At 42.7% G+C, this 26,064-nt stretch overlaps 1 protein-coding gene across 1 annotated transcript; it reads right to left on the bottom strand.

Annotated features, from left to right (window-relative positions):
* Positions 1-576: 576 nt before the first annotated feature.
* Positions 577-25,489, bottom strand: LOC147061631 (protein bicaudal D homolog 2-like). Its single transcript, XM_085910530.1, has 10 exons — positions 24,948-25,489; positions 15,816-16,028; positions 10,361-10,513; positions 9,941-10,155; positions 9,616-9,838; positions 9,269-9,526; positions 8,985-9,188; positions 8,368-8,904; positions 7,796-7,947; positions 577-5,367 (listed from the first exon to the last, which is right to left on the bottom strand). The coding sequence occupies exons 1-10, from the start codon at positions 25,185-25,187 to the stop codon at positions 5,040-5,042; spliced, it is 2,523 nt and encodes an 840-aa protein (XP_085766656.1). The 5' UTR covers positions 25,188-25,489; the 3' UTR covers positions 577-5,039.
* Between the last annotated feature and the right edge of the window lie 575 nt (positions 25,490-26,064).

The raw sequence follows: 26,064 nt of genomic DNA, 5'->3' as shown, positions 1-26,064 counted from the left end.
ATGACTGCATGGAGTCATGGGAGCAGTCCTACTGACCCACATTTTATCTGCCAGTCCATCCAAGTGAGATATCCATGCAGGGATACTTTCCTGTCACAATAGTGACGTCATTGATGGACGTATGAGTGATGCCTTCTTGTGACCCGTTTCTTTTTCTTTTTTAGGGTTATTAAAAATCCAAATAGAGGACAAAGGACAATAAAGTAAAGTAAGGAAATGAAAGGGACACATTTATCTCATGGCCTAAAATACATTTGTTATTTTATACCGGATTCATATGTTTGTATTACTTTTAGTGATGGCCCACACTTGTAAAACTCAAATGTAGCATGTCAGTGATATTGTCATTTTAGATTTGTGCTGAGAGCCCAACAACTGTTGTTGAAAGTGAGAGCTGGTCTCCACAGCCTGGGCAGGATATGCTGGGGGCACTAAAGGTCAGAGGAAATTGGCTGCGATGAGATGAGTGGGCGTGTCCCCAGAGGGAAGTGAGGAAAGAGGAGGAGGGAGATGGCGGTTGAGTCTGAAAGCCGGGAAGAGGCAGTGGGAGTGTTGTGCATTGTATGAAATGTGATCCTGAAGCCTTCCACAGCTGGGGAAGCTGTGCTGTGCCTGCCGTCCATCTGGGAGTGCTCAAGCGTCTACGTTTCACCACACACTTTACAAGTTAACCCTCCATCTACTGCTGTGGAGGGAGCTACTGTTTACAGCACACACACACACACACACACACACACACAAAAGAAACACTGACACACAATGCGACTTAAGTCACTTTTATTGATTTTTGCCAGCATGACTACCTTTACACAGTTTGGACCACATCCGAGCTGGAAAACAAACACTTTAACCGGGTTAGTTCAGCAGTAATACATCTGATTTATTTCACTTCATTTATTTTCTAATTTTCCAACACCATAAAAAGTTGACCTGTTTTGTTTTCACTGCTGTGTAAAGGTCCCATTAGCTGATAAACATGCATATGACATTTAGTTGTAATAAAGACCACTAATCATAATGCACATTATTGATAAGAATGCAGTACTGCATGACAAGTCAAATAAATATTAACGTACAGATGAAGTCATTATTTTATATAAAGATATCAAACTCTTATTATGGATCAATACTGAAAACACAATATGACAATATAAAGTTTGCACGGCTAGTTTAATTATCACAATGCCGCCGCTTCCAGCAAACAGAAAACCTTTTTTTTTTCTAACTCTAACAGTATCAGAATTGCACTTTTTTTTGTTAGCTTCACTTCAATTTTGTTAACTTTTGACGCCTCAACAAACGAGCACTGGCTCGCATGGCACTATTGACGCTTGTTGATGCTAATTTAGTTTTCTGTTTCCTGAAAACAAATTGCTTAATAATGTAAAAAAAAACAACAACAAAAAAGACAAAAGATTTGCAAATAACAAAAGATAAAATGCGCTCTCTGCACATTTTTTTCCCTCCAATAATACTATCAATACCTCATGACCTTCACCAAACAACGCTTGTAGTTTCCAATAACACACTTAGCTACACAAACACACTAAAGATGCTTGGAGCCGTTTGTTCAACAACAGGAGGCCAAAGGGACTTTTGGTTCTCAAAGTTTGATTGAAAAACAAAACATTTTGTTAATACCCCTGAATTTACTGAGAGGATTCACTGACCTGCACAATTCAAAACAATCTTGGATTTACTCAGCTAATTCTAAAATGATCTTAATCATGCAGAAAGGGGCACAATTCCCTTTGCGCTTATTGCTGCTCAGTCATTTTGATTCCCGAGCCCCTCGAGAGCCCGGAGAGACAAAAAAACATAAAACGCTCGACTAAAATTCTCCCTTGAAACAATGAAAGGCACTACTGGTCGGAAACAAAGAACAAAACAAAGCAAAAAGCTCGTCAGCCCGACTGACACCTTTTGCAGTCGGTGCTTGTCTGTCAGACCAAAAAAATGGTGTACCAAGATTTGGCACGATAAACCAAGAGAGAATGAAACAATTCCAATTTGGAATTTAATGGTCGCTATTGCAAAGAATTCTGAAGGTCAGTGATTCCCGTTTCAATGGAACGCCCTCGGTAAGAAGCTCGGGAAAAATCGAGTCGCTCAAAAATTTCCACAGAGACGTAACTTACCGATTCACGCGAGAGCGTTGTCAAGTTTCATCGAGTTATTTTGAACTATTCCTAGGAATAATAAATATGCAAAAAACCCCAGAATTAGATCACCCTGGATTTTTGTGGCGAATATGGCAGTAGAACGAACATAACAGATAAATAACAGCACAACAAATGAGGAAACGTATCAAGTGAAAGAGTGAGTAACTTGATGTATCACCCCTTTAGGATTAGGCAAAAGTTGTAGCTCTGTGGTTTGTTAAGTAAACTTTAGTCGAGGACATATTTTGTTGGACGCACATACTTGGAACTATCTTTGTCATATCTTATATTAAATATCTCACAAACCATAGTACTACCACACTTTCCTAAAGGGTTAATCATAATTGGTTAAAATTCTATATTATGAAAGTGCACAGATTTAAAAACAAAAATAAACAAAAAAATGGACAAAAAAAAACATCTCTCCCGGATTTACACTGGTGGGAGCCAATCAAAATGAGTTCAGGTGACTTTTTGTGATCTTATTGAAGCCATTCGGTAATTTCAATTGACTGACATTTATGGCAACAATGTTAGTTAGCAACAACAAAGCAATTTGTTTGCTCCAAAATCATTTGCAGTGTTGTTTTTTTGCTTTCATCTTTTAAGTTCAGAGACAACACAAGCGTTCTCTGACCTATTTCTTTGTTGTGAAACACGGCCGGTCAAGCCAATTTTCACAACAGCAAAACAATCAAATATTTTGTTGAAATGCCCAACACTAAATTCTACCCACATATGTTGCCTTGCAATTTTGAGGTCAGCCAACTTTTTTCTTTCAGTGCACGAGCAGAGATGATTTTTTTTTCATTGTACATAAATTCATGAGTAGTGCTTTTGACATGCAGGATATTTTTTTTTTTTTAAATATGATAGTGTATTGAGAAAGACGAAGAGGTAGGAGGAGGAGGCTATCGGATCACATGCTATGATGATGTCATGTCAGATGGACACAGGTTTAGAATCCAAGCCAAGATCACATATCCTGGGCTCAGCTTTTTCTGAGCTTCTACCTTGAGGTTAAACAACCAAGCAGTCCTGAATTTTTTCAAATTCTCTTCAATCCACATCAACAACTATCTCTCCGTCCTCTACCTCTCTCCATCACTGTCGTACATGTGGGTTACGTGAACAGTCAACAGAAGAGTGACAAACCTCCAAGGAAAGGTTTACTTATGCTTATCTTCTCCCGCTCGTCTCCATGCGGTGAGCGGTGGCTTTTACTCAAGCAGGGTTGACGCGGCGCTGACATTACATCGCTCTCTTTGCATTGAAGAGCAACAAATACTGTAGCAGATCCTGCAAGATTGTTCACCTGAATGAGATCGTATTAAGAATATAGAGTTTTATTTATATATTGGTAGTACAAAAAAAAATTTGCAAAATTTGCTCAATCTTGCAGGAATCAGTCGCATCAACCCTACTTTTTTTTTTTTTTTTATGAATCATAAAGCTAATGTTTCTATGATTCACCAGCAATACATTGAGGATTAAACACAAGCCCCACTCGTATTTTTTTACTATTTGCGTAACAAAAGTTCGGCAATCGGTTAAAGCTATTCTGGCTACTAAGACAGTACTTCGCTCTGTCCTCACATACGGAAAAAAAAAAAAAAAAAAACATCAGTAACACGCACACAAACTCTAAAGGGTTAAACACAAGAGTGAGGACATAACTCACAAATCCTCACTTGTACTTGAAGGTTGACCTTGGGAGGGATGCTGGCAATCTAAAATGCTCCTCGTGGCCAATTGGGGGACAAGAGAGGAAGGGAGAGTTGGACACAAGGTCAGGATTTCACATGGTCAGATAAACATATCAAGTGTTCCCTTTGTCAGGCACTTTGGCCGCATGCTTTGTCTCGTCTGGAGATTCATCATCCAATTTGTGCTCTTTTAAGATTGAAAATACTGTCATCGTTTTTGTTCAAAACTATATAGCGTACGTCTCTGTTCACAGTTTTTTTGCCAAAAGGTTGAACCTGAGGCACCTAGAGTATGCTGAAGCGCACTTATTTTAGGTTTGGAGATCGATTTGTCAAATATGCCGTCTCCCTCCTCATATGGCTGGAAAAAAAAAAAAATCCAATGCTAGGTCAACATTGGAGAGACCCCTCCCCCTCCCTTGACATTTCAGCGCACAACTAACTCCTCACTGACGAGTTAACCGTGCAGCTCTAGAACGGAAAAGCACTTAAAAAGCTCATACAGCTGCAAAGCCATGCGTTTCTACTGTGCCTGAGCTAGCTTGAATTTCAAAAGCCATCCTGAAATCACAAACAATCGTGGTCACAGGTGCTCCTTTACTCAGCTTGGTTAAAAAAAAAAAAATTCATCTATTGACTCAAACAGCACTCCCCCCCTCACGGGGTGAGATTGCAAAATTTTGTTCAATCATCATGTAAACATTTAACAGTGGTGAGCTGAGCTTTGCAAGGAGCACCCGTGCCGACAGATCATCGACGAGACATCCTCCCGTTTAACACATCCTCCTCCGTAATGTGTCATTGTTGCCGGGCAACAAACACACTCAGGAGGCAGAAGCACAAAGCGCAAAAACGCCACCTTGTGCTTCCTAAGTACAAGACGATGGAAAGAACAGACACGCCGCAAAGTCCTCAGAACATAATCAGGACCGCACAATCCAAACATGCCTTATTTGTCTACTACGGTCCCGACGTCTCGTGAATCCACAATCCACCTGCTCATCGACAAGCCTTTATACTAGCACACACAAGCAGATGGTTAATCACACAGTAGTCCCTAGAGGAGCACAGGCCGACCAGAGAGCAAAGCGGGCGAGTGGGGCTCTTAAAACACTACGGCAGGAAGGGACCCGCCCCCTCCCCTCTGTACACAGCAGACTCAGCAGCCGCTTCAATCGCAGTAAATCTTGTACTTCTCGCTGCAGAAGACCACGGGGCCTCCCAGGAGGCCGCCGGGCGTGGCGTTGCCGTGCTCGGCTTGGCCCAAACCGGCGAAGGTGAGACCCTGGTTAGGGTTACCGGCAGCGCTTGAGGTGGCCTTGCGGGTTTTGGGGCGGCGGATCTGCTCGTGGTCAAACTCCATGTCTTCTAGGCGCTGCGTCAGAGCCAGCTTCTGCTGGATGGCCATCCTCAGAAGAGAGTTGAGGGTCTTCTTTTCATCCTCTGCCGCAGCCAGCTGTCGCTGCATGGCCTCCAACTGACTGACATATTCGTCACACCTGGAGGTGAAACATGAGATGGAAAAAAAAAAGCAAATGGGTGCACATAGATTTAGCGTTCGGTTCGCTTGAAATTTTTATCATTATCAAAGTGTTAAATCTAACAACATTATGCTTTGAGTGGCGTTGCTTTAATGTACCTGACAAACAAAGTTGTAAATGTTTACTGATCCACTTGTGTGTACTGAATCGCAAACACACATACACACAAACAGTTTTTTTGCCACCACCAGGTGGAGCGATTGAGCCTCCAAATCTATGCAAACTTGCAGTAGTCGAAAGAGTTTGTCACTGAACTGGTTCCAGTATGCATAAATTAATGATAATTTTTTTTTTTTTTTTTTTTTTTTAAACTCTCTCTACTTGGAAAATCAAGAGCCACTTACAAGAAGTCATTACACATAGAAAAGGGAAATAATTAAAATCTCGTTCATCTTGCTAAAATAGCTTCCAGTCATTTGGCTTTCAACAAAATTGTAAAATGTGTTGTACGGTCACAGAATTAAATATGAATTGAAATATGAAGAAGACAAGCAAACTTAGAAACAATCAGAATTGTTCACAACTATGTGGCGCAGCCCCGCATACCACATTTCAACTTTTCAAACAGAAGTAAGCTCAAATTACAATCATTGTTTTGTCTGTCTGCGATGTCATCCATCAGGTAAAAAATTGACAGTGAGTCCCTCACAAAGTCGCCGACAATGCCATTCCTTGGCAAACACCTCACCCGCATTGAAGGATGAGTCTTTTATTTGGTATATTCTTGCATGAGACTTCTCCTATTTCCATTTCTGCTACATATTTGTTGCATATTGTGTCTGTGTTTCTTTCCATAAATACATTTTCATCTAAAGTATAATGCTACCGCCCACAACCTTACACATTTTGTTTGATCCTTTTTTTTTGTTTACTAACTCTCAGGCCAAAGAATTTTCAAAAATATTGTCTACATATAATTTTGTAGTTTTATACCAATGTGTACAATTGATACTATTGATTTAAATATCTCGAGGGCACAATCTCCAAACAGTGACACCATGTGCAGATGTTTTGCTGCGTGCATGTTCCACGTGCTTAGAGTGTGTGAACCCAACAAACAACCTTAGCCCCTCCCAGTTTGATTCCCAGTGGGATACGTGCACACACTAGACAAAAGGGATCAGTCCTGCTTCATTAAACCCACCAGGACGAGGACGGGAGGACGGACGGGTGGAGTCGACTTAAGTGTGGGTGGGGGCTAAGAGGGGTTTTCCCGGGAAAACAATCGAGGAATCTATTCTTGGGACTGTTTGGATACAATAGGAGCATTTCTGTGCTGGTGTGAAAGGCACAATGGCAAGTGAGAAAGCCGCTAAATAGTTACCAGGGCATTCAGAACGTTAACAAACAGCAACTTTTCATTGTGTGGTGACCATCTATGTGTCACATGATCCCTCAACTATTGCATCATTCATGCTGCGTAATTCCAAATCGCTAAGAAGCAAACAAACACACACACACACAGCTGCTGTTTTGTCTGGAACGCGATTGGTCGCGGTTGGCTATCCCTCAAATGGGTGGAGAGATGAGGAGAGCTTTAATTGAATGATGACGGGAGACAATAGGAGTAGCAAGTCTGACAAGGGTGAGGAGCAAAAGTGACTCAAGGCAAATGGCTGGACTGTTAATCAGAGGGAGCCTTGCAATGACAACATGTCTTGAGAATGTGAAGAGGCAAGAACTAACATGATTCCACAAGCTGCGGCTTAAAAGACAAAAATCACATGGACTCCCAAACATGTGAAGGACTTTCCTCCCTTTCTTCTTCATGAGACGTAAGAAGCGAGGAAGGCTGGAGGGGTGGCTACACAAAGAGAAGGGAGTGTGAGAAAGCTCCAGTCTCTCACACAGTCTCCCCCCCCCCAAACCTAACCTCCTGCTGTATGGGACACAATTTACATACCAATATAAGGATCCCGTAAACAGACTGTAATTCATGCGGAGGAAACAGAACGCTGACAGAACCAGAGCTTGACAGATATTGTCCTCAAAGGATGTGTTTTGGAGGAGGGGAAACACATGATGAAGAGCAACAAAAGTGTGATTAAAGAGCTTGTTTCAAGCATTCCATAGACAACCCGTGGCCATGTGGTGGTTCCTGTGACAGCAGCTTTTGAAACGTGTAGACTAGGGAGTTGTTCATGTTGAATCTCAGTAAACTGAAAGGACCTCGAGCTGATCCGGACTGTGGATTGAGTCATAAATGTGGAACAGAGAGCTGTCTCACAGCAGCCATTTTGGGTTAGAGATGATGTTCACAGGACCATAAGGGCAATAGCAGCCATATGTAGTGATATAACTGACATATGTACACTTATATAATCCCAACACATGTACATTTATATCATTCCAACACAATTGTTGGGAAAGCTGTGGCGAGTCTTACCGTGTGGCAAACATAGCTCGGAGGGAGGAAAAGGTGGCCGCGTCCTCCTTAAGGGTTTTGAGCTCATTCCTCGATTTCATCATGGTCTCAGTCACCATAGCCTTTTCGTTTTCGTACTTGCTCTTCAGGTTGGCGAGAGCAACTTCAGCAGTCTGTAAGCAGCGACAAGATAACACAAAACGTATGAGGTTGGACATTATTACCTTTTTTTTATAGCTCTACTTAATTCTGACTTATGTACAGTAAATTATATGGGTAGTTTGTTGAGAAGCTCCTTTGCTTCTATTGTTAGTCAGTTGTGACTAAATAAGGAGCTTTCATGTCTCTGTTCTGACTCAACCACACAAACTTTAAAGGGGCAACTGCATAAACATTTCAGCTCCATTTCTTTGTTCAGCTGATACCAAACGACGACTGCCCCCACCCCACCCAAGTTAGCAATGGACCACATCCACATTTGCTCAACAGCTGAAAAGCCTTAGAGGAGCTTCTGTCCCCCTCTATCTTCTATTTCTGTCCTTCAAGACACACTAACAAATGTTTATAATATTAGATTATCTGCAAGAACCAACCTGCTTGTTAGCCTTCAGAACAGTCCTCAGAGTAGCAATCTGTTCCCTCTTTGTGCTGAGGAGGGATTTCAGTTTGAGGATCTCCTCCATGCAGGCCACTTTGTCCTTGTCGGCCACGGCGCCGAGCTCCAGAGAAGCCACCCTCTGGCGCGATAGCTCTGTGGTGCGGTCTACAGCCAGCTGCAAGTGCTTGATCTGGTCCCTTATGATGGCCACCAGATTGTAGATATTCATGGGCTCGCGACGGTGGTCCGACACCGGAGAAGGCAGAGACGGAGCGCCGTCGTTGGGCTCGGTCTTAAGGGGCTCGGGGAAGAGACCCTTGGTGAGAAGGATGGGAGAGCGCCGGCCGCGGCCTTCGGGGCTGCTACGCCCGCCCTTGCCCTCTTTGTAGAAGTCGAGCATGACGCGGTTGGGGGTCTCATTGTTGCACATGCACACGTGGTTGTAGAGTGTCGCCAGTTCTTCGCTGAACGTGACCAGCTCGTCTTGAGCCACATTCAGGCTGCCCTGAGATTCACCGGCCACGTCGCTTAGCTGATAACAAAGGGACGGAAATGAAGAGCACGAACAGACTTGATTGCTGATTTTCAAGTCGGATCTCAGATTCAACATACCTTGCGCAGCTCCTTCTCCATCTTTTCCTTCTCGTCTTTCTCTAAAGTTCTTGTCTCCTCCAGAGTGGACAGCTTCTCTCCGAGCGTAGTGACATCGTTCTCCAGCCGGTTTCGCTCCTCTTCATAGCGGGACTGACATGCCTGGTACTCTGCCTTAAGAGTCTTGAGTTCCTCCTTCAGCTCTCCAGCTTCTGAAACAGCAACCTAGAAAGCCAAAGATGATGGGAAATAAACATCCTTAACTCATTCTGTCTAAGCGATTCAACTCCAGGCCACCTTCTAACCTTGTACTTGCACTCCAGGATCTCGGGCCCATTGATGTCCACCTCGTAGTAGTCTCCATCTTCATTGCTGTCGCGTTCCTTCTCATTATCCAGGGCTGACTGGCGTTCCTTGCTGGCCTGAAGCTTGCGGATGGCATTAAGGTTCTCTGTCAGACGGTTCACCTTCTCCTGGTGCTCGGATAGAGCGCCGTTGGCCTGCTCAAGTTGTTTCTGGGAATCCTGAAGAGTGGACAGCAGGTTGACCTTCTCACGCTCCATCTGGAGAGACATGATCATAAAGAAGATGAACAACATTCTGACTAGTCCATCCATATATTACAATCCTTGAGCTCAGCCAAACCGCAAACCTGAATCAATTGCTGCTTAAGCTTCTGGATCTCAGAGATGTTCAGCTCGCTTAGTAGATCATCCACAAGACCGGGTGCTGGGTTGAACAGCTCTTCCTTCTTGAACATGCGGTTGTCGTCAGTTAGCAGCTTGCTGAAGCCATTCTCGTAACCGTGAAGAGCGTCGTCGTTGTTGGGTTCGGTGTTGGCATCGTCGGAGAATTTGAGCCCATCCAGAGAGATGCTAAGAAGAGTGCAACGGGGGGGGGGGAAGTGAGTGTGTTGTGAGAACCTCTCATGGTATTTTAAAGATGATACCAAGATTCTGGTTCTGTTCACCACTTACCTGTTGTAGAGAGTGTCACCAATGTTCATGTAGTGGGACAATTCCTTCCTCAGGGAGGCTTTCAGCTCACGCTCGGTCTTGATGGTCTCGAGAGCTTCACTAAGCTGGCGCTCAGCAATCTCCTTCAGGCGGATGGCATCCTCCAGTTGGCTGTTCAGGAACTGCATATCCTCCTCCAGTCGACGGCTTTCATGCTTCAAACCCTCAAATTCAACCTGGGCAGGAAAAAAAGCAGAACAATCTAAATAATGTGGAACTGTCTTTTTTTTTATTTTATTTTTGTTGGGAAGGAGACCAAACAGAGATCTTGGGCAAAAACCCAGCTGAAAAATATATCGTCAATACATCTGAATTTAGCACTTTTTTTTGCAGTGTTGAAATTCATTTCTTAAAAAAAACACCTCAAATTTTCCAGCTCACCTGGCCCTGCCTGAGCCCCGAGACCTGCTTCTGCAACGAGATGTTTTCCTCCTCCAACTCGGTGTAGTCCTGCAGCAGACGAGCCTCGCGGAATTTGTACTCCTTGATGTCATCACGCAACTGGTTCCTCTGGAGCTCCAGCATCTGGCTGTTCTGTGGCATCCAAGTGACAAAAGACAAAGAGTTATCAGTGAAACCCTTTGCAAACTTTTTTTTTTTTTTTTTAAAACACAACAGAGGATGAAATGTCAAGTGACAGGACACTGTTGCGTTGTCAGCTTGTCTCATTAACCAAATCCAAATCTCCATCTGGTCGTAACCAACACGTGCTTGCAGCGTGCGCTTGATGATGACATGAGATGCCAGTTGTCTTTCCGGCTGTGATGCCACAGAAATACACTAAAGCCTACTTGATGACGCGCAATGAATGACGACGACATGCTGGCACACTGACACACAGTGCAGCAAAGTCTTCATCAATTATAAAAAGATGAGCGCCAAGAGAAAGCCCCTTCCCCCACTTGTAGCCGCAAACCTGAATCTGTATTGCCGCCATCATTTCTACTCACCAGCCTGATTTGTTATTACAAACTAGCTCTTGATAAAAAAATAAATAAAAAAAAGTCTACTTTTGGCACAGCAGCCAAGGAGCAAAAACAATCTGGTGACGTGAGAAAGGAAGTAAAAAGCACATGCACTCACTCACACACCGGAGATGGTGTCATCATCGTCTGAGCCGTATGGGGAGCACGTGGGACTATCAGCAGAGATGACCTAATAGCTACATCATTAGCCTGCCAATCCCTTCGCCATGTGGCCACTACTACTCACGCTGACAACACCAATCGCATTAAGCCAATGCATGCAAGATGATTCCATAAAATCAGACTGGACAACTTCTCTGTCAAATCGGAAGGGTTTTCTACTGGTGAGGACAACGCCCTTTATGTTTGCCGCATGAAATAAATAATCCCCACGTGCAGAGCTGAGCGGCGGCAGATGTTCAAAGTCTAATAATTCATATTTGGGTGGGGTTGCACATGACTACTGAGTTGGGAAGGGGGGGTTGCTTTGCGGCGGTGCTGCTAATTTATGTAAGCGCACATCACCATATAGTTCATCCTTAATTAGATGGCTCTGGTAATTTATTGTGTGAATGCTGAAGGTAATACACATTTTCCATATATATGTATACACGACAGAGTTGTTTTATTTCTGGGGAAAATGCACATAATAAGTTATTGCACTTATTATATTTCAATCCATTGTGTGGTGGCAAAAGGGAGTTTCAACCACTTTGCTAGTTAAATAAAAGCATCATATCAATTATTGGAAGTTCAGATACAACCACACGGACTTCCAAAACTTGCGCACGGGATACTAACAATGACACTGGCGAGGAAAAAAAGTAAAAGAAATATTAGGAGACAGATTTTCCAAATCCATTTCAATAATATTTAAAACAGGATGCTTTATGGGTAGTTTATTTTCATCCTAAACATTAAGTCAAATGTTTGTGTGGCACCAACTTCTGCCCTCTTCTAACAGCTTCATATTGTAGAAAAAATATATTATGAAGATTTGTGCCAGCTGGTTGCTCAAGTATCTTTTCGGTCAAATGTCATTCGTCTCAGCTGGAGGGTCCGTGCTGTTGATTTAAGATGAATGCAGGTCACAAGCAAACTTGATTAAAAGCCCCCCTACTTCCATCCGATTAGAAAACATGCCAGAGCTTTGACCTTTCACCTCCACATCCTGTGCCACACATTTCCTTTGCACACTGAAGACGAGGTCAGCTGGCCCAGATGCCTGACAGAAAGTTATTAGAGTAAAGGGGAGACCTTGTGAACTCAACAGGCAAGGGACACAAACATCTCCCGGGGTGGTGACAAAATGTGTGTGGCTGATTAGATAGTGAGGTGTGTTTGATGGCCATCTGACGGAGCCCCCCCCAAAAAAAGAGCTGGCTCCTTCCCCCAACTGTCACACGTCTGAACAGCTGCCCGCTCACCACACACAAAGCGACAAATGTGCCACTTCCATTCAAAGTGGGTGGTCACATTTTGCAGTAAGTGCTCCAAGGCAGTCATGTTTGAAGGATGAATCGAAACGACGTGAATATGCATGCATGACAAAGCAAATGGTTTGCTTTTTATATTATTTCTAGGCCACAGAGTGCTGCAAAATGTCCAAAAAAGACACGAGGCTTTTAAAAGTCCCGACTCAAAACATCAGCCTGACCAGCATGGCTGTCAAATGCACCAATAAAAGCTTTAACAGCATGGTGATGCTGAGCCTGCTTAAAACACCCCAAAGCTTGGAGTTATTTCCCAACATGTTTAAGCTGATATAGTCAAAACTTGAACAGGGAAATAGCTCAGTCGCAGTTGCAATGTATCAGGATTAGTCCAAATCTAGATTAGGATTCCCGTACTTTGTTAAAGGCTATTTTCTTAACACCACAGAATACAACTTGCCATTCTACAGTCGACTGGCAGACTCGGCCAGAGACAGGATGACATACTTTCAAAATAGTTTGAATAGAAATTTGTGAGCGTGTGCTTGATTGTACATCTCCCATTATTGTGCGATTTGCCAGACTACCCTAACCCTTTATGCACTTAACTGTTTTTTTTTAGGCCATTTGGACAAAAGCTGGAGACCCGTTAGTGAAGTGAATGTGTCAGACTCTAGTTGCTTTGTGCTGTCGATTGATCCAAATCAATCGATCCGGCAAACAAACATTCTCTTGTCGACTCATTTGAGGCTTAGGTTTAAATCAAGACTGACACTTGAGTCGCTCCCCTGAAAGCAGACAAAAGACGAAAGACATTTTCTGGGGTTTACGGCAAAAGCATCTTTGCCTGACATGGCCCAGTGACTCTAAAAGCTACAAATAGAAACATTGGTTATAAAGACGATAGATTACGCAGAGTTGGATTAAATTGTGCTGGCTGCTGTGACATGCTAACCTAAATATCATCTGGCGGGTTTAGAGCAGTCGAGTTGATCTGCCTCAACAGTGGTCAGAAATCGTGCAGTAGCAACTACATAGTACATACGAGTGATGACTTCAAAAGAGAATAATAAAACCACTCAACATTTCTACAATCATTTTCATGATGCAGCGTGAAAATCCATCCATGTCCATCCATTGTATTGATGAAACCATATTAAAACTATCCATCGATAGATATCGGTGATTAGCCAAGGCTAGCTTGCTAGCTGACAGCTGCAAAAAAGCAAACCGAGATTATGTTGATAACAAAGCGGTTATCTTCAATGTAGCAATGTTAGCATTGTGAATCCCATTTTGCACACACAATGAAAGCCATGCCTGTCGGCATATTCTTCTTATGACATGCAAATGAATATAATGATGTCACGCCTATTAGCGTGCGCCTCCCAACAACGTTTCCCGCTCTTTGTGAAAGCTTAATCCTGTCAACTGTAGCGTAGCGATGAAATGTGTCTTGTGTGAAATGCGTGTTCTCGGGAGGCATACAATTTGGTGAGGTTGGCGTCACATACAGCCTGTGAGATTTAGCTGTGATGTGCGTAACGTTTTCATCGAGTCAAGCTCGGCTGCTGCTGTGAAAGCTCTTCCTCAGAGGAAACACAAAAAGCCCGATTGTCACTTTTCTTCTACAGCGATTTGAATTATTCTGACAAAGTGTCTCAGGGAACCACCACTATTCCCAATGAAACCTGATTTACTCTCATAAGCCTGTCTGTCTCTTTTGCTAAAAGACTTGGTTTCCTTCCTTTTTATCATGCCATTCTCATCTCTTCCCCTCTCTCTCTCTCTCTCTCTCTCTCTCTCTCTCTCTCTCTCTCTCTCTCTCTCTCTCTCTCTCTCTCTTCACCGGATTCAGCTTCTGGGCTAATTTAAAATCAACAAGACAAAAGCCTCTTTCAGGCCTGGTCACAATGCCAACGCCGGTGCCCGTGCTTCCTCCATTTGCCTTCTACACAGAATCTGCCAAGTACACACAGAAGCATCATTAGAGAGGTTATTATCTGCAAAAGATGCGGTTAGTCATCGATTCAGACAGTTCCGTGAAACCGATTTGAATTGGCTGAGGTCCACGGTGCTGGATAAGTGCAGATGACACAGCAATGCGAGCCACCAGCAAAACACTTGGCGGCCTGCTTGTGCGCTGTAACTGCAATTTGTGTACACAATAAAAGTAAATAAAGTAAATCAGTGTACATCTATTCATGTTTTCAAAAGTATCTCAAAACATGCTGTTTGAATTTCCTGTCAAATTGAAATACTATAAAAATATTCCACAACTTTAAAACATGGCTCTAGCAAAACAAATCTGGTTTCCGACCTTCACCAATTTGGATGCAGTGCTCAGCAGCAGTTGACCCGATTAAAAAGAGGGACTCAGAGATTTTCGGAACTTAAGTCGTTGTGAGAAACATGTCATTTTTAAGTATTTCACTAATCTGACATCTGTCTCAAGCAATGAGTCATTAAAACACCGCAGTGAACCCCTGCAGCTATACTATGTTTTCTGTTTTTTTTTTTTATTTCCATTTTACCATCAGCCTAAGCTGCAGTTATTGATTTGACCTTCAGATTCTACTCTGATAAAAGGGTAGTGAGTGACAAGATAGAATCTATGAAGGTATCTGAGTGAAAGTTGCACTGGGACGTAATTAAAAAACCCAAACGGCTTCCAACAGAACATCCTCAAATTTATTCTACAGTAGATGGACACATCAAATAGAGACTCCGAAGGTGAACCGTAAATTCTGCTCTCCTTTCAGATACTTCATCCCTTTTGATCCCTTTAGGTCTCCCTCGTCTTTCAGTCAAACGGAGCCTCTTCAAAGCTCTTCAAACTTGATTACTGGCTCTGCTCACGACTAGCTCCATCACACGAGCAAAGACACGTAAGGCACACTCTGCCTTGGCGTTGCTCTCGTCTCGCCTAATGAGGTCAGTTGTGAATGCGAGCGATGGATGCGCTGACGGGGTCAGACATTGTCCAAAGTGGGGTGGAGACAATGAGGGTTTATGCATTATCAACACTTGCAGTAGAATGTGTTAGGGAGAAGCAATTCCCTGCCAAGGACTACTTTTCAATTTCTAAGAGGATACAAGATTGAATTGCAAATATTACGTCTTCATGAACATTCCAATTGATTTCCCATGACCTCAATAAGTAACATGAACTCCACCCAAGGATGTACAATAGAGGTGGAGAACGTCACAAAGAGCCGCAAGGCAAATGGTTCCTTCAAGTCAGATCCGTTTTCAAAAAGAATTAGCAGGCAGGGTGAAAATAGACAAAGTTATGTAAGATGCAATCTAACACCAACTCCTAAAGGCTTGGCCGACTGAAAAAAGAAATTCGGAAGAAGTTCGAAAGTGATCCTTTGCGGAATGAAGACAAAGTTAGTACAGAGGAACAAACAAAAAATATTTTTGATGGTTTCTTACCTCTCTTATCTCTTGTGAGATTGTGCTCAGACGTTCATTCTCGGACTGGGCGTTGGTAAGAATATTGCGAGTTTGCCGAAGCTCATTCTGCAGTTCAAGGACCCTCTGCTCATAGTAGGCCTCCTTACAAGCCGACTCCTGGATAAGGGACTCTTCTCGACTCTCCCCGTCCGCTGCCACTTTCCGGTGGTTGGAGTAGGCTTGTCCAAATGCCTGGAACACAGAAGGACAACCCGAGTTAGAACATAGAAAGTCCCAAAAGAAAATTGTCAATCATACAAGCGAATGGGACAATTTTGATAAGCAGCAACCGGTCTGTCGTCGAGGCTTAGCTGTGGACCGGGGCTTGCATTTGCATCACCCTGGAAAAATAATCAGTTTAGCTCCATCTGGGCCGCACATTCCTCCCCCCCCTGCACGTGCACTGCAACTGATGGGAAAACACACAGGGAAAAGTAGAGCAATGGCTCTAAAGAGTGGGCGATCATACAAGGCCTGGATTCTAATACTCTTAATACTGTCGGAAGGAGATCATAACAAGGTTGGGGAAAGCTATTTGAATTTGATACAGCTTAAGTAACTAAAGAGGGCACATATGATGAGGAGTCTACCTTCTGCGGTGAGTCGTGAAGCACTTGTACAGTAAATACAGCTCACAAAATACCACACAGCAGAATTTAGGTTAGGCAATTCCGTCTCGTAATCACCTCCCAGATTTAATTTTCCACTCTGTCATCAGCAGCGGTCATCTTGCTTACTCGCGTAATCTAGAATCTCACCTGCGGGGATTAATCTGACCTTGTTTGGGGCGACATCATGCTCTCACCTGCGAATGCAGACCTGCACGTGAACGGCCTACTGCCAGATTTTCTCCATTTAACACTTGAGTGGATGAAGCTCTAGCGAAAATAAATTGCGGCTTGTCGGTATCAAGTCGAATTGACCTATATTGAGAACTTTTGTAGATGAATATGGGAATGTATGCTACTGTTTTGATGGGTTTTATATATTTTGATTAAAAAAAAAAAAAGTCAGCTATTCCCTTGTACGTTTCAGTCAATTCAAAAACATCGCATTTCCGCAAATGTGTACATTTCGGAATTTGGTATTTGGCAGTCAAGCACCAAGTCTCAGAATGTATGTAAATGTGGGTCACATGTTGGCCCAACATTTGAAGAAAATAAGACATGGTGGTTTTGACCTAATCCCACTAACAGACAGACATTGGCAAAAACAACCTACTGCCACCAATGAAAAGAATGGATTAGTCTGAGAAGGCTGTTGTGAGGAAGAGATTTCCTCCTTAAGTAATGTTAGTCTACCTGGCCAATTAAAATCGCTAGTCTACCTGGCCATTTCAAATTTGGTCAAAACTAGAGCCTATCAATCAGTCAAACCAGTCAAGTTCTGAGATCATTGCCGTTTCGCATGGCACAACTGATGCTACAATAAAAGCAAAACATTTGCTGACTGATTAAAAAAAAAAAAAAAAAAAAAGATAGGATTAATATTATCACAAACCGAGGGAAAACCATCATTTTGGATTCTGAAAACTCAGCGCCAATCTATCCTTTAAAACATGCTCACCCCAGACAACAGCCTACTGATCAAGGCCTCTAATCTCAAGGCCCAAGCACAGATTTAGGGAGTTGTAATTTTGGGACACACGCCACCAAGCCTCTAATCTCAGTGCCTACCCAATTTAATATTCATCTTTATCATCACGCCATATGTTGCAATTTTATATCGGACATGAGAGCATGGATTATTAATCTCTGGTGGAGCTAATCAAAAAATGCTCTACAGTCATTATTACAGCGTATAGCGCAAATTGCTTCGAATCACTGAAAGCGACATCATTGAACAGACGGTCTTATCCCGCTACACAACCTCTGATGTCTGATTCAAGTTGAGTGCAAACGTTATGAGGCGAGGATAGACAGCCCCGCCAGGCTCTGATCTGGTCTGGTCTGGACTGGACTGTCATCACCCACACAGGATGAAAAAGACATTCTAATTTTTATTTTTTAAATATCACCAAGTTACAGATAATTACAGTATACTGTGACTCAAACTCCAACTTCAAAACACAAGACCACATTTACCTTCAACAATAGACGGACATCTTTGATTCCCCTAATGTGGTCCAAGACCAAGTTGCTATGGTGGACATTGTTTGTCGGATGCAGTAAATTACTACACCCACCAATCGTCACTCGGTTGATCAGCAACTTGCAGGTTGCTAGAACGCTAATAGACAAATAGTGGAAACAATGCTTATTGTTGATAACGTGTCATAACAGGTTCTTAATGTGGCTGACATTTGAGATCCAGTATTTTAAAGTGCACCTGCACATATAGAACGAAGACACATTGCTCCTTAGGTGGCAAGGCTGAGAAAACATTTTTGGATTTTCTGATCTGTTGCCTAAGGAGCAATGGAAAGATGGGCGCTCTGACAAAAATCAATATTTCAGTCTCTCCAAGATTGGGCAAAAGACTCTTTGTTTCAAAGATGTTGCACATTGCATTGATGATGATGATGATGATAGAACTTTATTCATCCCTCAGCGGGGAAATTTATTAATTGAGACAAGTGTTGCGTTTATGTTGCGTTTAATGAGTACACCTAATTGTTCACACTTTCAAAACAAAGACATCGTTTTAATTAATACCTAAAACAACCCATGACAGATGAACATTTCCATAAATAACATTCTTGAGACAAAATATTTGATGAGATAATGCCATAAGGGCAAAATAAGGCCATTCTTTTAGAATGTGATATTGCAAAGGACATGACCAGACCTGCTGATGTTAACGCTTTCTCGCAACATTCCTTTGCAATGTTATGAAGGCTTGCTAGTATTGTGGAATAACTTCCTAAAAGTAGTTCGGACATTCAAACGGAGAGGCCACAGGGCTCGTACAGCTTTTTTTTCTTTTCTTTTTTCCTTAGAAAGTGCCAAGATACTGAATGTGGCCGCTGAAGAGGAACAGTGGAAAAAAGGAACGGGGAAATCAGTCTCACACACACACACACACACAGTGAATGGAATCTCATGCCTCGTGAATCACAGCTCACGTGGAGCCATGATAAACAGGAATGTCATCTTCCCTCCTCCTTCCTTGGTCTCCATATTCACTCACGGGCCACTGAGCAGCCCGTTTGCTACATTGCTCCAAGATGTGTTGCATTATAAGCTCAAGACTATCAACTCCTCACTACACAACTTTTTTTTTTTGGGGGGGTGCATGTGGTTGAAGGCATCTGGAGAATTGCCATTTTATTGAAACACATCCGTCATCCACTTTAATTTTAGTAACAACACGGTTCTGTGAGGAATGCATACCACATCACGTGCCACTGTGTGCCGGGCGTGAGTTAACTCAATTTACAGCCAGTTAGTGATTAGTGGAACCAATGCCAACACCAATGACACAGCTCTAATGAGTAAGTGAGAAGCTAATGATTGCTTTGGATTTTAGCCTTCAGTGGCCATCTGTGGAGATCAACTACCCAGCGGTTTGAGTTCTCCCCCTTCTTTCGATTGACTCACGGTTTCATCAGCAGTTCTGAATTTGAACTTTCAAGCTATTTACTCGGAAGGAGAGGCAATTCTGGGAAATTCACACAGAAAGCTCAGAAAGGAGCACACATTAGGAAGGGAGGTTGAAATATTAGCTGCTCCAAGGCACAGCACCAGTGTGAATATTACTGCAGAGACCAGAGATATGAGGCTATGAATTTTTTAAAGTGTGCCCACCAGCAAACGATACGGCTGCACCTTGGTGCTCGGCTTTCGTGGAGAGTTTCGACTTTGTAATGGAGGAGTTGGGCGAAAGCCTTCTAGGGTTTCTAGATAACAGTAAATCATGAAAAGGTGAATGCATCTACTAAGGATATTTATAATTCCATCAAAATGTGTGCTTTCACCCTTCTCTGGGAGCTATGACGGCTCACCACCTGAAGCTGAGCCGTGATTGGTTGTCAGTCAACAGCAATTGGCAAAATGGCCGCCCCCTCAGATGGTTAAAAACATTTGAATTTTGATGCTTAACTCATATTCCATTATTAAGTCTCGATAGAAATGTAGAATGCTGAGGTTGGTGTACTACATTAAGTAGAATGTGCATTTTGAGACACAAAAAATACAATTTTCACCCAGAAATGCTCGAGTGTATTGTTCGGGTGTCTGTTGAGATAATGAGCTACGATATTTTTTTCATCTTAACCATCATTTAATCACAAAAAAGGAAGCATGCGCTTATGTTTATTTTAAAGCTGGCAAAGCAGCATTTCAACAAAAGGAAGAGACGATGACTCGAGGGAGACCAGTTTCGTTATCGTCTCTCTGCAGCCTCATTAAAGCTTTATCGCTTTAATGTCCCATTTCAATTCGGGGAGTCTCAATTTGCAATGCAAAGACTGCCTGCCTTATCTTGCTTCTTGTTCGTGCTGTTGGATTGGGAAGACCCAAGTCCACGCACGCACCCCCCAGTTGCCACGCTAATACCGTGACTGAGCAAGGGACAGATGGTTGTTTTAGGGTTCAGCTCACACAGCTTGTGCTCCTCCATACTGCTGTCAAGCCATGTCTCGTGCCTCTCCAGTCCAATCTCAGATTTGCTAAAAAAAAAAATGTTTTGATTCATCCCATCCCTCAAGAGCAGTGGGCAGCAATTGTGTGATCCCCGACAAAGACTTCCGTTCAATTATCTATTTCATGTTATACTCCTTGAATTTCTCAGAAGACTCCATTTTTTTAAGAGCAGAGAAGAGCAGCAGCTGGGGCCAGACATGTGCAAAAGCACACACACTTGGCACACACACATGCTACAAAAGAATATGACAAAATGAAGAAAAATAGAGTTTTGATTAATAAATATGAACTGGATTATTTATACACGCTATTATTGTCTGAACGCAAATAATCAATATTATTTTAAATCATTATAAAGAACACGAGTTAAGACCTCAGTTTCCTCCTCTCTATTTACATTCTCTTTGGGTTTGTCCTGCTTTGGGCATAAATGGACTTAATGACCTTCCTTCTTCCTTTACAGCGATTAAATCCTTTCTGTGACAGTTTGTGCAAGTTCTTTTCGTCCAAGTTTTGGGTCACGTTGGCAGGCTCTAACAACCAGTTATGGATCAAATCATTTTAACATTAAAGCAAAGCCCTAATTCAAGTCAAGCTAGGAGATGGGAGAAATCATCGTTCATTTCCACTCAAAGTTGGTTTCCACTCCAACTTGTGCCATTCTTTTACCGTTTTTTTCTTCAGTCTTCATCATGCCTGGGGTCACACACTTTGCGTGTCTTGGGAGCAACACACTGAAATAATCAGACCCACTAGCCTATTTTTAAAGAGTCTGGGAAGAGGATAGAGGGCATCGGTGGGGAGTGGTTATGGTGTGTGAAGAGATTGCAGACACTGCCGGTGTCTGATTGTATTGTGGCGTCAAGAAAGAGAACCCCCAAGGTAAAGCCTTCTAAAATGCCCTATTAAAATGAGGAGTTCCCTTGCTGCTTCTGCCTTCTGGTTTCATTAATTTAGGGGAGCCGTGAACCACTGCAAGGTCAGAGGTCACAGTGACAAAGAGTCAAAATGTAATTTAGCTGCAGAAAATTATAATAAACTCAGCCGGGTGATCACATGGAGGCGCACGCAGCAAGATGGCAGCTGGTGCCTACTTCCTCCATGTTTTGGGCTGAGGTGACTTCACTGCTGAGCCGCATGAGCTCATTTCCTCTGATCCATTTCAAGATATCCGGGTTATTGTGAGCCAGAACTCACCAGCTTCCCAATCCTGCTATTGAAAAAAAAAAAAAAAAAGACTTTCACATAAACAGGATGTAGATTAAGCAGGAAAGGACGAACATGCTCACTATAATTCAATATCAGGAAGATTTGCCAGACATTGTTTTGGTTATCTATACACATTCCTGTTTTGTTTCCGTACATCGCCGGAACTGAATTCTTTCTTCCCCATGTAACAGAGTGGCAATAATGCTTAATTACAGTTCAAGAGGTCTGTTTAACAGTCAGGATCACGCTCTAGACTTGGCATCTGATAAAGTAGGACAATGTCTGGGCCAGGAAAAAGGTTACTTCCCCCAGAGCGGCGTACCTGTCAAGGGTCACGGGGTAAAACGGTACCTGAGTGAGGCTGTCGTGGGGGGGGAATGGGTGGGCCTGGCAGATGCCCAGTCCCCTCTAAACCCTGCATAGTGGTTGCGATTCATCCTCTTATCCCCCGAGGGGGAGGGGGATTTGGCTCTTTATTTAGGGCCATTTAGAAAAGATTACCCCTTAACTGCAGACTTGCGGTCGAGAATGGATACAAGTAATGATCACGATATCTCATCAGGGCCTTAGACTAACTTTGTTCAAGAACGCAGAGCTATGCAGGACCAAATTCTCTTCAAATATTGTAAAAGTGCAGCAGGCCGCTAATTTTAACACTAATCTACTGGCTTTTAAACTCTTTTACCTGTGACGCCCTCACACATTCTCCCGCATCACAAAGAGCCGCAGGGCTGAACACAAAGGCCGTACTTTTAAAGAGTCAAACAATATTTCGGGTTGTGATTGTTGTCTGGTTAAATTCCACAGAGCACAGCTGTTGCCCCACTGAGGATCCCGGTGTGAACCCGAGTGTCTATTTGTGACTAAACAAGACTTGAGGAGTTGATAGTCTCTAAACTTACATAGGCGCTATAGTTTCCTTCACTCGTGCATTGACAGTTGAAGGCGTGGCATGTGATGTCATCCACGACTGGCTCAGGATAAGAATATCAACAACGGCTGAGAGAACCTAAGCCTCGTACCGACGGCGTAGTGCAATATAACGTCATTAGTGCCTTCACCTGACCGCAGCAGTAATCCATGTTCAACTTTATTACCATGTCGTCTTTGATTGGATCCAGCCAGCTCACATCTACCAAAAACGTAGTAACAGATGGCCGGACCGCATGCAAGGCCTTTGTTTAGTTTTACCTCATTCTTTCCCCTGTCCACATAGGAGGAAATGGACATAATAGATTGCACTGTGTCCCAGGAGAGATGCAAATAATAGCAGAGGGAAGAATGTAGTCAAGACGGAAAAAAATAAATAAAATACAGCTGACTACCAATGCAATTGATTGACAATATCAATACATATATATGTATTTGCAATAATTCCAAGCATGAACCAATATCATTAAGATGACTAAATATCAAAAGTAAGTCTATGAGAAACTCCCTTGTTACACACCAATCGACACTCAAAAAGCAGCACCAAGTGCAGAAGCAGCTTGGCCGCTGCTTATATTCGCGCTTAGGGAAAGAAGTGTGCCGTTACTAAGCAACGCAAAGGCATAAAATTCCTTTATCACACTGCCGGGAGAGTTGTATGAATGTGTGGGTGGAAATATCAGTAGGCTATTTGACAGAATGCAAGAACTGACATGATGGAAATGAATATTTACACAATGCCAGTGGTTTCTGTCCAACACTGAATAAAAGGCCAATTTTGTTAGTTGCACCATAAGACATCTACATATAAAATCAATCAAAAAAAACATTTGAATTGTATTTATGAGAATCATCACATGGCGATTTAGTCACTAAAATTTTCTCGACATTCTATTCCAAGCTGCCTACGACCGAGGCACAACAAGGGTTCGTCAAACATCTTGCCATCAGTGTAAATATTCATTTAGAGACTTTCCTGGAAGAAGATAAGACTCCATATGAGAACATTACAGGGTCATCAAGTTTTGATTTTGTCTCATTACAGTCACTGCTTCACCAACGAACAGTGTGGAGGAAATCAAGAGAGACAAGAGAGGAATGTGTTTGTATTTCATTTCAGATAACATCGCCTTGGTCCTTCAACCAGACTGCTATTGGATAGGGTTGAAGCGATAAAGCAACATGGCTCCGGTCGTCTGTGGATAACGTTAGTAATCTCCGATCAGCAAGAATCCTTACTTTGGCACAAAGTCAATGGTTAATTTTATGTTTCTATCACATTAAGGAGGAAGGTTAGTAAATAAGAACAGTCTTTAGCATTTTGACTGAATTTCTATTGAAGAGATTCTCTCCACATACACTAAGGAGGGATGGGCAAAATTCTTTACCATTTAACCAGCTGTCACTTGGGTGCAGTGACCTGACCCTGCAGTATCTGTAAACAGGATACAAGTACAGATAACCAAAAATTAGCCTGGGTCAGAAAAGGAATCTTTTTTTTTTGTTTTAATCTCCTCCATGGCAACATTTAATTCCTAGTAGCATTTCTCTCTGTCCACAATCTAATAAAAAATTGTAGCCCTACAGTAAACAATCGGAGAAGGGTGGCATTTACTTCGGCCACTGTTGAAAAAGAAACGGGCACTTCCTTTATGGGACTCTAACGAAACTTCAGCTGCCACATTCTTTCCATTCCCGACGGATTGCAACAGGCCTGCTTTCCACTGTCAGTTGATCATCCTCTCTTCTGCGCGGGAAAGTTTCAAAATTCAAACCACAGCCTCCCCTTGCAACGGAAACTCCTCATTCTTGTTAGCTTTAACTCTTCAGTGCAAAAAGCTTAAAAAAAAAAAACCCAATGCAAATGGGGGCATCTTGAATATGATTTAATGTAATTATTTAATTTTATGTAACAAATTGTGCTCATTATGTACTGATTTGCCAATGCAAATGGTAGCATCTAGAATATGATTTGATCATTGATATGTAACAAATTGTGCTCATTATGTGCTGATTAGTGGAAACACAATTTGGTAAGGGGGAAAAAAAACAGTCCTAACCAACTTAAATTGGACCAGCACATAATAAAAATAAGGCACAAGCCACACACATACAATGTCTTGCAGAGAGAGACATAAAAGTCATCTAAAAGAAGCAGCATGAATTAATAAAGATTGAGGTGCAAGAGGATTAAAGCAAAGAGGGGGTTGGATGTACAGCAGCCCATCCCCAGCTCGACCTTGCAACATGAAAGACAACTACTTTTATGATGAAAGCTTACCAATAACACATTAAAGAACGACATATTGAAAAACTAATGATGACATCACTCAATTCAAGGGCAATAATATACTTGAGTACTGTACGCACGATTTCTTGTACATTTTACCTCTTTGAGCAAGTCGAGCTCCTGCCTTACACCTTCATAGTCGATCTCCAGCTCGTCGTACTGCTGTTTGAGCTGCTGCTTCTCCTCCAGTACCGCCAGCCCGTACTCAGCCGCCTGGATCTTCTCGTTGGTGGTTTCGCCCAATTCTCGGGACAGGCGCTGGATCTCGGCCCGCATCCACTCCGGACCGGCCTGGAGTAAGAGCAGCGGGTCGGAGTAGCCCTGATCTTCCACGGACATTGTTATGACGGATGACAGCTGGTCTCAGACAAGAAGGATGCGGTGCGTGTTCAGGCAATGTAACCTTGAAGAACGATGAGTTGCTTAAATTCGTCTGTATTTGAATTGCATGGTTGCTGCCTTTGCCTCTTTCGTTTTGGTGTGGCGTCTTTGGTCATGGAGATGACTCCGGTAGGTAGCCACGGTAGTTACTTCGCTGTAACCCCTTAGGAAAGCTTCATCGTTTTGGTCCTAGGTTTTCCTCGCCCCTCCATCGAGGTGTTTCAGCTCTACCGCAGGAGTGGGCGTGTACGCAATCTGACGAAAGGAAAACTGATGGACTTTCAGCATAAAAGAAGAGAACACATTATATCAAACCACTGTGTAGTTGCGGCCATATTTTATTTATTTTGCTATTTAATTTTTTGTTGTTGTGTAGTTGTGGCCATATTTTTCTATTAAAAATGTTCAGAACAAATAATGTCTTAAAGGAAAACGTATCATGACAAATCGAAATGTGAAATATATAGATAATGTTTTATTTTGAAACAAAAGTAAATCAGCTTCCGGCACTTTCATGCTAGGAGAATAACTTCCACGAAACCCCTAAATGCGTTGTTCAGATACGGCCCCGGAAACAATCGTGATGCATTGTGGGAAATGCAGTTCTGTCGTCGCTAATAAAAGATTGGTAACACAATGAAAAAACATCATTTCCCACTACGCTTTACGCCTTTGCCTATGTGGAACCCGGAAATGTCTGCCGGCGCCGGTTGTTGTCAAGCAACCGGCGATTAACGACTCTGAATAGCAGATGGCTGCCTGCTGCCATCTATTGGAAATTACTTGAACCAGTTGAATACGATATGACGATAACGAAACTGAAGACATGTACAAT

Source organism: Syngnathus leptorhynchus, chromosome 1, assembly GCF_054491065.1.
Source record: "Syngnathus leptorhynchus isolate UIUO chromosome 1, UIUO_Slep, whole genome shotgun sequence".
Classification (NCBI taxonomy): domain Eukaryota; kingdom Metazoa; phylum Chordata; class Actinopteri; order Syngnathiformes; family Syngnathidae; genus Syngnathus; species Syngnathus leptorhynchus.
The sequence above is the reverse complement of the archived record's forward strand: the minus strand, read 5'-3'. Positions and strand labels throughout refer to the sequence as shown.